The 12,749-nt window shown below is 36.0% G+C and overlaps 1 protein-coding gene and 1 long non-coding RNA gene across 3 annotated transcripts in view; one reads left to right on the plus strand and one right to left on the minus strand.

The window, feature by feature from the left end:
- The first annotated feature begins 7,985 nt into the window (after window positions 1-7,985).
- Window positions 7,986-9,922, plus strand: LOC106873925 (uncharacterized). The gene is made up of 2 exons (XR_001409936.2): window positions 7,986-8,332; window positions 9,544-9,922. It is a non-coding gene; the product is annotated as an uncharacterized LOC106873925 (long non-coding RNA).
- A 585-nt stretch (window positions 9,923-10,507) lies between these two features.
- Window positions 10,508-12,749, minus strand: part of LOC106873924 (mitochondrial ribonuclease P catalytic subunit) — a 19,530-nt gene continuing 17,288 nt past the window's right edge. For both annotated transcript variants that reach the window (XM_014921460.2, XM_014921461.2), the window contains exon 7: window positions 10,508-10,736. In XM_014921460.2, coding sequence (XP_014776946.1) covers window positions 10,599-10,736 — 138 coding nt within the window. In that variant the 3' untranslated portion in view covers window positions 10,508-10,598. The remainder of the gene's footprint in view (window positions 10,737-12,749) is intronic.

Consider the following 12,749-nt stretch of genomic DNA (forward strand, 5'->3'; position numbering starts at 1 on the left):
AAACCCTTGCTCTAGGTCACAATGGTAATGTAGTTAAATTTGAAGAGCCATTTTCTTTCCTCTTATCGCACACTTTCTTGTACATGTCTTATTAAAACCATACTCATGGGTTTATGTCGCGTCTCAGTATGATAATTTAAGGAAGGGAACAGAAGGTACACTTTTACATTTTAATGTAGCTTGAAATAATACATTCATTGTTTCGTTTCCAGCTACAGCTGCAATATTTTAAACTTCTCACCTCTTGTCCTGTATCTTTTCAGGTTCAGTTAAATAAGCATATGACCACCTCTCCATCCACATTTTCTTATTAGTCCACTCTTTTAACCAATATTTTTACAGACAAGAAAACTTTTCACAAGGACGAAACAGCAATTATAAAGACTAAAAAGATCTTTTATTCTCAAAATGCTTAGATTATGATAAAAAGAAAGCAAATGGGGAACAATAAATTACATAAAAATGCCAATGAGGAACCCGAGACAAAATAGAAAAATACCAATAAAGCAGTCGTTGAAAGCACTGTTTCAGTAAAGCAGCTAGAGTAGGAAGGGGCAGCCCGTCTCGGGCGACGCTTTTGTGGGTGCAGTACTTTGGGACCTGCTGTATAAGCTTGTATTTTTTTTATGGGAGCCCGGATGGGATGAGAAACTCAAAGGCTGTCCAGGGCTCACACTCCCGAATTCCGCCACTGACAAGTTTTCATGAAAGATATATCTCTCGTTCATTCCAGTTTACTTTCCCATTGGTCTTTGAATATCATGGAAAGCCAGCATTTTCGTGATATAAGTCAACTAGCACAATTGATATTTCAATATCGTGAGCACAACTGAAATATATTAACATTTAAAATTAGGTGAGAAAGCAAAATTTGTCCAGAAACTACATGGCAGTGGCGTAGCTAGTGTGCGTGCCGCTCGGTTCAGTCCTTGGGTGTGCCGCTTTTTCAGGCTTACACGGCAGACCCAAAAGTGCCTCCTCTATACAAGACAAACCGCCTCCCCTTAGCTACACTATTTCTCCGTCATCTTCATTACATTTACTTTAAACTTCGTTAATGTCAATAAATTGCATGAATATGAGTTGTATTCTTACAAATTATCGATCATCTTTACACTATCCATGAACAACTATTTGAAATATTTATCGTTTAAAATTGATGTATTTTCGTGCTTTTACCTAATTACTTTATTGTGAACAGCAGTTAACGAAAAATTTGGCAAATAATTGTCACAGTATTGAAACTAAAATTTCAGAAATTTGGACAAAGGGAGTGACTATGGAGACTAAACAATAAATTGTTGTAAATAAGTAATCGTTGATAATTATTAGTGTTTAAGTTAATCGGAACATGTGCGTTCAACATAATTATTAAATTAACTGGTGCTTGAAGCGTCTGCAGATGAAGCTATGTGATTCAAAACATTATTGCAATTGGGCAACATTGGCAAAGCTCTAATTAGAGCACATTTAGAAATTCAGTATGAATAAATAAATACATTAGCGGGAACAGTGGAAATTGTTCAATCTATCAATTTTCTTATTTTGATTATGATGTTTTAAGTGACCGTATGATATGAGGCGACGAAGAATGGCTCTTGTGTACCACATCATACGGCCCTTACAATAAAGAGATATTGGATAGAATAAATAAATGCCAGATAGAAAAGAGACAACCGCGTAGAATGATTAAGAGAACATTTTATTGATATAATAACATGTGTGTGTGTGTATGTGTGTGCGTGTACGTGCGTGTGCGTGCGTGTACGTGCGTGCGCGCGTCATGTATTCAGAATCATAGACAAGCCGTCAGGAGAACAAAATGTATGCGTGCGTGTAGGCATAGATGTATGCGCGTGTGTTAAGAACATATAAGGATGGCAACAAAGAAGGAAACAGTGAAAGCGTCCATGAGACATACGAAGTGAGAAGTTCAGAGACACAAAAAGCATAATACCAATTCGTAGTTAGTCGTACACAATAGTTAAAATACTGTACCAAGAATTCGCGGCTATGATGCTGAGCCGGTTGCAGGTAAATGTCGTACGTGAAGTTGTGGCTGTGATACTGCCGCCTGGATCACTTGTACAGGAGTGACTGCAGTTTGTATATTCGTTGTTGATCCGTGGTGAAGTAGTTCACGAACAGTGAACTGTTGGAACCTGGGCGAATTGCTTGCTGAGCTGTGTACGAAGAGAGATGATGTTGACGACGTTAAGAAGGACATGATGGTGGCGATGAAGAAGGGGGTTGTCGTAATGCTGTTGGACAAAGTTGGTAAGTCTCGTCGTAGCTGCTGTGGTAGTGGTGTTGTCTGGCGTTGTCGCTAGAACTGGTTGTGTCTGTGATCAGTGGCTAGACCTTCAAAGGTCTGGAACCAAAGACTCCGGAACGAGAAGCTGAGTTTTTATAAGAAGCTGTAGGCTACAAACGGGTTAGTAAATAGGCTGTCCCACGTGATCGTATTTAGAACCTCCGACTGGTCATACGCGGCAAATTGGCGCGACCGAGTATGAAACTAATTGCGCCAATATCAACTAATCAGAGTACTGTACACAAATGGATCCAAACAGCGGCCAAAAGCTAGCTGTTCCCTGCTACGTTCGAATGCACGTATATATAATAAATGGGAGAGAAGAATTTCACCGGAGTCTACGCTACAATGTCAAGATTTGTAAATGTTCGTTACTTTTTTTTTATTTTAGGTAAAATGTTTCTATCAAATCTTCGATACTGTTCTAGTGTTATATTTGTTGAAACTGCAACACTCGAACACATATGGCAAAGAAGATAATATTCCAGATATTTTGTTTGCAAACTAAACGTATAAAATTATTAAAAAATAAAGCAGTTCTTTCATTCTTTGTAAGAAGTTCCTGTTGTATTATTTTCGGCCAATGAATTTTGCCACAAGGGCGGCCATTTTGGGGAGGGGATAAGTCGATTACGCCGACCCCAGTGTTTCACTGGTACTTAATTTATCGACCCCGAAAGAATGAAAGGCAAAGTCGACCTCCGCGGAATTTTAACTCAGAACGTAGCGACGGGCAAAATACCGCTAAGCATTTTGCTCTGCAAGCTCGCCGCTTTATATGAAACTGTAATAATCTTTTCTATTCTCGGCACAAGGCCCGAAATTTTCGGGGAGGGAGCCAGTCGATTAGATCAACCTCCGTACGCAACTGGTACTTAATTCATTGACCCCGAAAGAATAAAAGGCAAAGTCGACCTTGGCGGAATTTGGTCTCAGAACGTAAAGACAGATGAAATACCGCTATGTTTTCGCCCGGCGTGATAACGTTTCTTATTTCTTTATTACCCACAAGGGGCTAAACATAGAGGGGACAAACAAGGACAGACAAAGTGATTAAGTCGATTACATCAACCCCAGTGCGTAACTGGTACTTAATTTATCGACCCGAAAGGATGAAAGGCAAAGTCGACCTCGGCGGAAGTGTGATGTAGATCTGTGAACCAAGATGAAAATGAGAGGAAGCTCTGTGGGGTAGTGACAATTTAAGAATATGCCGAAATCTTGGAGGCTATAGACACACTGAAGATGTGTGGTGATTCTGTGGACAATAGATAAACTTAAAGAATGAATCTCTGTGATGGCACTTCAGGTAATCTATTCGTTATAACGGTAGGATAGTTTTGTGGACTATCTGAGACAACTGTGCGGACTATATTTGGACTGAAACGGTGTGGCAGATCAGTGGACTATAAACGGACTGAAACGGTGTGGCAGATCAGTGGACTATAAACGGACTGAAACGGTGTGGCAGATCAGTGGACTATAAACGGACTGAAAATATATGGTAGCTTAATTGAACAAATATAGACTGAAAGTGTAGGGTAGCTGGATGGACGACAGATGAAATGACACTGTGAGGTGAATCTGTGGACTATCGGTGAACTGAAACTGTCTGTTAGATTCGTGGACCATAAGTAGATTCAAAACGTATGGAAACTGTGGATGATAAGTAAAATGAAATCTGCTGTAGCTTCATGGATAAGAGATAGAGTGAAACTGCGAGGTAGCTTTCTGAACTATATATATAGACTGAAGCTATACTGAAACCCGTTATTGGGGTTGTATCAGTTCTTGGGTGACAAATTAAACCTGTCGATCACTTTTAAAACATTACTTGACCTTTGGCAGCCTTAACAGCCAAAAGTTAAGTTTTAAGTATTTGGACCAAAACTTCGGTGTGAGAATAACTCATGAATCGTGATTCCTTCTTCCCGTTGGCAGATTAAATTTGTGGACCACCTTTAAAACATCACTTGACCTTTGGCTACCTTTAACAGACAAAGGTCAAGTTTTCAGTATTTGGACCAAAACCTTGGTGTAAGAATAATTCATGAATCGTGATTCTTTCTTCTTGTTCTGACATCGATCTCACAGACCCTTAAACAACTCATGGAAGCCGCCTGGCCATTCTCTGACATAAGATAACTTGTGAAACACGTTGTTGACCCGCATAGAAAAAAAAAACTGATTTTAGCCTATCTTTGTCCATAATCATATTCACAGAAATTTAACTTTTCACTAAGGTCAGTTTTTGTTCTTTATCCAATACAGAAAGAATCCAAATATATCAACTTATTATTTTTGTAAGTTTTTTTTTATTTATACTATAAAAGCTGTTAATGGACAGATAATATCTAATCGCTGAAAAAGAAGCGAGCTATAGCATAACATTTTTAGAAACCATTTATTGATACAAGAGATAATAAAAATAAACTTTCAGAGTAAGATATAGAATTTAGAATGAGATATAAAATGGGGAAATGTTAATGCGTTCAGCATTTCATGGGTAAAAATGCAATCATGAATATTTCATTATCTATTTAGTACTCTTACAACTAACCTAATATTACCATATTACAGTCGTTGTTTCTTAGTCTGAATGTGGGAAATGGTTCGTCCATCGGCAAGAACATTCCAACAGCAGTAGCAGCAAGCTTTTTCAAACATTTTCTCGCCGCCAGGAATGTGTGTGTTGCTATATAAATCTACCGTTATGTAAATCACTCATCTTATCACCTCATCTTAGTTTCTCTCCCATTCTCTTCCTGCAATTTATTCCTGACCTAACCGTGAATTGCGCGCGCACGCCCGCGCACACGTAAATACACATACACATAACCACATATATATTTACATATATATACACGTACGCGCACACGCACGCACACACACACGTCTGATAGTAAAATAAAAAGACAACCTTGACCTTCTCTCAGTAAATTCTACAACTGCAGCATATATCTCCCTCGCCATTTAGGAATACAGCTATTATACGAGGTTGGTGGGTGAAAAGATCACTGGTTGACTATGAAAAAGTGATGCTAGAACTGTGAAATCTTGCTTGCATTAATTTCGACTCAGCTTATTAAAAACTGCATTGTTTCTTTCAAAGTAAACTAACATCTGGCTATTCAAGAACTTCAGAAGAAACTAGTAGTGATTTCTCTTGAAAATCGATAAATCTTGGTTTTGTGGTGTTATCACGTCTTCTGACATGATCAAAAACATACCGGGCTGATCACTTCGCGGGAAAACCTGACATTGTTTCATGTAAATCCAGTTGGTTTCTTTGAGGGTTTCCAAGTCAAGATGAGTGTTGGCTTCCTCACTTTGAGCCAGAGACAACCCATATAGTGAAAACACCCTACTTCGCCTGCTCCTAAGAAGGCCGAAGTTGTTTCATTTACAGGGAAAGTAACATAACAGCCTCAGTATTTTAGGATGCAAAAGATATTATTTATTGACTATCTTCAAAAGGGCTACACTATCAATGGAGAGTACTATGCCAACTTGCTGAGGGAGTCACGAAAGGCTATCGAGACCAAACGGTCAGGAAAACTAAAGAATGGGGTCTTTTTCGCAAGAACAATGCTTCGGCAGACAAGTCTTTCATCTCAATGGTTGCTGTACGTGACTGTGACTTTGAAATGGTTGATCACCCTCCCTATTTTCTTGATATGGTCCCCTCTGACTATCATCTGTTCCCCAACATGAATAAAACACTCGGCTGGGAACCAATATCGCTGTGATCATAACGTCATTTCTGCTGCTGAGCTGCTGCTGACTTTTTTGACCAACGAGATGAAAGCTTTTCACGAATGGGATTCAAGTACTGCTACACTGATGAAAGAAGTGTGTGGACCATGTTGTAAAATAAACCTCATTAGGTTACATTCCATGAAAGTATCTTGGTCAGGCTATGAACTTTTTAGGTCTACATAATATATATATGCGGATACACATACTCGCAGATAAACAGGCACTTGCATATAAACTCATATGTGTTTGTATTACGTATGTAAATATACATAACAAAGGAAGAAATAGAAAAGGCAACAAAAAGAATGAAAAACCCCAAACCAGAAAGTTCTGGAATGGTTACCATCAATGGTGTGGTATTAAAAGCAAAAAGATAGCCCGTGGGGAAAACGTTCCACATTAAACGTATTGAATATAGTATATTAAACGTATTTAATATAGTATGGGAAAACAGTAAAGGCTCCAAAATGACTGGGCCCTTCTGTTGGTAATTCCAATCGATAAACAAACAGGGCGACAAAGACCTGAGAATTAGATTGCACTATCTAAAATAAAAGTGATGGGAGAGAGAGAGAGAGAGAGATAGAGAGAGAGAGAGAGAGAGAGAGAGAGACCAGGGCAGATGTATATTAATTGATCTAAAGTAAATTTTTTATTCATATTATACATGTTTGAAACTCTTTCTAAAAAAGATTGATTCATATCCGTATTTTGTGAATAAACAAGATAAATCTGGATTAAACGGGTCAGTTTGAAATAAACGCCAGTAAAACTTTTCAAGTGCGATCTAGATACGTCATCATAGATCCACAACAAAAGTGAAGTCAGCTGTTAGCGATTAAAAAAAAAAGGAGATGAAGGACCAATTCAGCAGTCGTCAGAATGAAATTTTAACTTTTGCATCGTTTGGCCAGTTTTACCGTATGCCAGAGTGTATAATGTTGTCCTCGACCAGTTTGAAACTCAATATAACAAGGAAGAAGTACCTGTGGAGCTTGGCCTCGTCGTGTAGCTGACATGGAGCAACGGAACAACACCAATAATATGAACCTTAATTTTCGTTTTTAGATCGAATTTCGGGATACCTAAAATCGCGGATTTCCAGGCGGTGCGCCCATACTATAAAACGGTTCTAGTCATAGGTGTAAAGAATAATTTCTTTCGACCAACGCTCTGAGCAGACGGACAAGTTAGAAAATATATTCAAGGCCGGAAACGTTGCTTGTAGAGGCAATCAGCAGAAATAATTTAATAAAAGAGAAAATAAGCCATTGGCATTGACATTAATTCTTTGATAAGCTCTCAACTTCCGGCATTTGAAATTTCTATAAGAAACCTTTGTTTGTTGTTTGGCTAACATTGTAAATCATTTTAATAAAAAGAAAACAGCCGCCTGCAACACCTGACTTCAGAGATTTTTACGACTTGCCAACTTCATCTGCCACGTCTGGACGAACATTTTCTCAAAGAAACGATTAAAAACATGTCTTTGGTGAAGAATGATAAAAGAGAAATTAAATTCTCTATCTGTAACATTCCTATTACAAAGAACAGACAGAGAAAATAAATCTTATTGCAATTATTCCAAAATTTGAATCGGTAAAAGAATTTCGGAAAATTCTTACAGACTGGATTATAATTGAGTTGAATAATAAAGTTTTATAATAACAACTGCTTTTTCCTCTTAAAATATCGTTCTATAACTGATAATTTACTTAACATAAGTAACAAATCAACACCTTCCAAATTTTTCCAGTCATGAAACAATACGAGTTTTTAACAGCATGCTAACATGTTAAGATCACACCCCGGGAAATGGTTCCACTGTGCCTGACATATTAAACGAGTCTGATATCTAATATTATTTATATTATAATATCAAGTATTATTAATTTACCATTGGCCCTGTCACGTCACTGAAGGCTGGGTTTCTGGGCACATCCTATGCCATAACTTCCTAATTCTTACCATCCCCGTAATGTAATGTGTGCGGGGTAAAGTAAAAACCTTTTCAGAAGACTTTACGGTGTTGTAAAGCGTCTTTTAATCAAACTAAAAATGTCTGTTGCTGATGCTAAAGACAAACCTGAAATATGTGTGTGGTGTGAAGATAGTGTGGAAATACGTCAGATTTAATGGCGCATGAGTCAAAGATTAGAGAAACTAAGAAGTATGTAAGATGAGATATATAAGTTAACGGCTGCCAACTTGTACAGTCGACAAGTTTTTCTTAATAGCGATGTATTTTGATAGAGTCAGGTTTGTCTTTTACTCTTAATCTTCAGTTTTTATGCAATATGAAAGATTATTTTTGTCTATATTATAGTGATTATATATAAGGGAATAAATGTTTTTATGGAAAGATAAAGGATAGAATTCACCGATATGCAATAAGTTGAAGAAACAAATTTATTCAAATTTGTTGTTTTTTTACGAACCTCTAATTGCAAAGTAATTACTTTTATGTAAAATAAATGAATTGAAATAGTATATGTATATAAATATATACTGTCAGCATTGTGTTGGCTTGTATTGCAATTTCCTATTTTAAAAACTACTAAAGATCTGGCAAAGTCACTGAAATTATCAGATTTACTTTTTTATTTATCTGTGACTGTAAAGTAGTGCTGCTGCTATGAGTGAGGTGAGGACTAAATGGCGTCTGTTGTGTGTCTAAAAGATTCTGTTTCGTTACAAATCTTTTAATGTTTCAACAAACATTTTTACATGTCTGTGAATGTTCTTAAGGTAGTCTGTTCTAAGGTCATTGTTTTAGTCCCCACCCCCACTTTCTTAGGCACCGTTATTATGGTCCGGAGGTGGGGGTGGCAAAATTGGTTGAGCGTCAGATGAAAAAACAACTTGCAGTATTTTTAGTTACATTACTTAACGTTCTGATTTCGAATCTCACCAAGGTCGAATTTGCCTTTCACTCTTCTAGGAACCAATAATCTAAAGTACTTGTCAGGAACTAGGATCACTAGTAACTAACAAATACTTTCTCGGGAATATTCATTTTTGAATCAAACTCAATTTCAGGTGTTTAAGCATAAAAAGACAATTTCCTGCACAATTTATTGAGCTAAATGAACTTCCATTTCCATCATAGTACTTTCAGCAGTTCTGGTTCCTAGCTTTATTTCTATTGGTTCCACCTAGAATAAATTCTCCCTACCTTCTATATATACCTACTACAGACTCCCTCTCATAGTTAGACAGTAGCGACTGAAGATACTAATCACAGTTTCTCTTCATCTTAGTTCACATTCTTCGTTTCTTATCGCAACTTCTCCATTCCACTTTATGCTGCTGACAATTAGGCCTAATATACTTTTCTCTAATGATATTGTGAAACAATATCTCACAATTTAAATAACTTCCTGTTGTCATTATCTGAGATAAACCTGATATTTATTCTTTTATTCAGCCTGTACCAATAGTTAATACTGAAATATATATTCATTCACCAGCCATGAATTTAATCTACCAGGGTGACATAATATTTAACAAATTATGCTTCAGAACAACTGAATAACACTGTCAGGAGTTGGAACTTTTACTACAGCTTTGTGCCCTGATGAAATCCGATACATCACATACTTCAGTCTACCTGGCTGATAACAGGTTTCACTAGAAAGATCATGCAGTTATAAAAACAATTTCGCTGACAAATCCATCCAACCTGCTAATATTGGATGATTATTATTTTATTGGATTTGGAAAATATCTTGACTCTGTCATACTTGGTATCAAACCTCAAAAATATTTTTGAAGTTAATCATTCACCAACTTCCTACATTAGTAGTCTTCAGGTGTTTTGATCACAAAATAAAGGTTCTCTTTTTAAAATTTTCTTCTATTATTTCTTATTAAATGGAATTTTTTTTATCTGAAAATACTTATTTTCGAACTGTGGCACATCTACATGTTGTAAGCTCACTCTTCACAATATTATTCCATACACATCTGAGATAGCATTCCCATGAAGAATACATGCATTGCAGAGTACAACAAAATAACAACCTGAAAGAGAACCATTAACCAACTGGCTTCAAGTACTTGCTCATCATAAAGCTTTGTCCTTCTTTGTCCTTCCTGCAATCATCTAAACTTGTTGATAATGTCCCACCTCCATCCGAAACCTTATTTTTTTCACCTCCTCCTCTTCCAACCACTTTAACTCAATCTTAGAATAAATAATTTCTACATTTCTTTGTTCTCAAACTTACTCAGCCAATTTAAATTCGAAGCATTTCTGATTCAGACTGCTTGAAAAGGTTACAGCCCTCCACATCAAAGATTAAATGAAAAGGAAAAAAAAGCATGGCCAACATTTGAACTCTGGACCTTCAGAATAACCAAAATCTCTCATAAGCTCAAATATTAACATTTCATGACATCAACTTTCAAAAAAAAAAAATTCAAAGTCATATACTTGGATTACGTATATTTAGTTATATTGCAGCTCAGATGTTAATGTACATAAAAAGAAATTTTTCTAAAACTTTAATGTTTTTTTTCTTTGTTAATAAGAAGTTGGTTTTTTTTGAAGACACAACCATGTACTAGGGTCTTGCCAAGTGGGCCTTGGCTCTGCATTTTCAAAAGGGATATGCCAACCATGGTTACACCTCTGAGTACGTATGTCTTCTTTACATGGCCACTGCAAAATGAATAAAAAAGGAAAACTTGTAAAGCAGGGTTTGTCAACCATTTTTTATCTATGGATCTCTTTCATTACTATTTTATTCTGGTGGATTCCCATAGCTATTCGATGTTTAAAAACTAGTTTTATAGAAACTTCTTCCAAAATTCCTATTTTGTTTTTCACACATTAACATGTGTATGCTGAACTCTGTAAAATGTTAGAGAAAGAAATTTAGCTGTTTCTTGCAATACATACCAATATACATCTAAAACTTAATTTTTTTCAGGAACCCTCAAAATACTATTGTGGGTTCCTAATTTACTATTTTGTTGTATGGACCCCAAGAATCTTATATGGATGTCTGATTTTACACAGCAGATAACTTAAAAAACAAACTGTTATTGTTTTCTCTATTTTTCAGCAAAATTCAACAAGTCAAAATCCTTTTATCTCAATAATGTGTCAAGAAGTCTGCAGATTTTGGGTTTATATCAACATTGAAAAATCAAGAAATAAATTGCTGTAATATCAGGAGAGAAGCTCAAATTTGGTAGGAGATATACAGTTGACTGAACTAATTCCTGTTTCTTACTACTGTTTCATCTTATCAACCTTGGAGGAATGGAGAGATAAATTTTCCTTGGTAGGATTTTAACTCAAAACAGTTTAGGTATGAAACTAAATACTGAACATTTTAAAACAAAAATAAACGAAGACTGAAATTATGGATGCAAGTTAATAGCATCTGCACGAAGAAAATGAATTTGTGAAATCAAAAGAACAGACAAAAAGACTTTAGCTGCATTACTTTATGTCCTGAGTTCAAATTACTGTTGAGATTGAGGACAGCCTTTCATCTTTCATCAAGAAGATAAATACCAATAAAAAACTAAATTTGGTATAATCAACCACTCCCTCCAACCAAATTTGAGGTCTTGTGTTGCTGTTACAGATCTATAGTATTCATACAAGTGAATCCCTTTATTAATTTTGTTCTGATATGAGCTGAGTTTCGAGTATTACAATGATATATAAATAGTAAAGAACCAGTAGCAACATTTGACTCCTATTTTAGTCTGAATCATTGAAAATGTGGAAATCTTTGTAAGACGTGGAAGAACTCCAAAAAAGAGCAGGTCATAGGACAGTGCAGAGCATAAAATTCTGTGATATTTAAAGGATAAAGCCAATAGAATTAATATTTAAAAAGTGAAAGTCTACAGACTGGGTAAGAGAAGATGACTATTTTAGAATTATAAAGGTATTGTTTATCATGTGAAGCACACATATCTGCTGGATGTGTATCAGATCAGTGATTATTTTGACAGCAATAGTCAGAGGGGTTGGTCACTATATACTTTCTCGATCATATTTACCTTGAAGGAAGGGAGATAACATAGAACTCTTTAGTGTTGCAGAGGACAAGACAACCTCTTTGACGAGGTGCTATAATGAAATGTACTCAGTACAATGCAAACTGTTGGTAAGCGAAGGGAGATAATGTTGATAACAGAGGAGTCTTTAACCTTGCTGAGAAAGCTGTATGTTGATTGTTGGTAAAGAGGTTAACTAGAAAAAAAAAGTTACTGCGACATGAAAAAAGAAGGGTGAGTGAATGGGGAGAGATAGGGTGATGGCAGAAATAATGGATGTGAGGGAGATTGATGTCTGTCAATAAAATGTGATAGAAAAAGGAAACCCTTTCTATTCTATTTTGCAGGATTAAAGATGAATTGTTCATTGAGGCATTGGTAATATCACAAAATTAAATTAAGACATTTAATATCTCTTTAGTTACTTATTCAAATTAAGACTGCAATTATTTATTTATTCAGCTACTTAAATTAATGTTTCATGTACCAATATGCATTCTGATTTATGTTGTTGGTTATATTAAGGTGAAGTCACTTGATGATCAAGTATTCAGATGGCAACAAGAATCATGGATCTGAACTCCACAGATGACCAGGTTTTGAGCGCTTAAGACAAAACGGAAATGTAAGTAAATGACCAACACCTTACACAGTA

This window comes from Octopus bimaculoides, chromosome 11 (genome assembly GCF_001194135.2).
Source record: "Octopus bimaculoides isolate UCB-OBI-ISO-001 chromosome 11, ASM119413v2, whole genome shotgun sequence".
Classification (NCBI taxonomy): domain Eukaryota; kingdom Metazoa; phylum Mollusca; class Cephalopoda; order Octopoda; family Octopodidae; genus Octopus; species Octopus bimaculoides.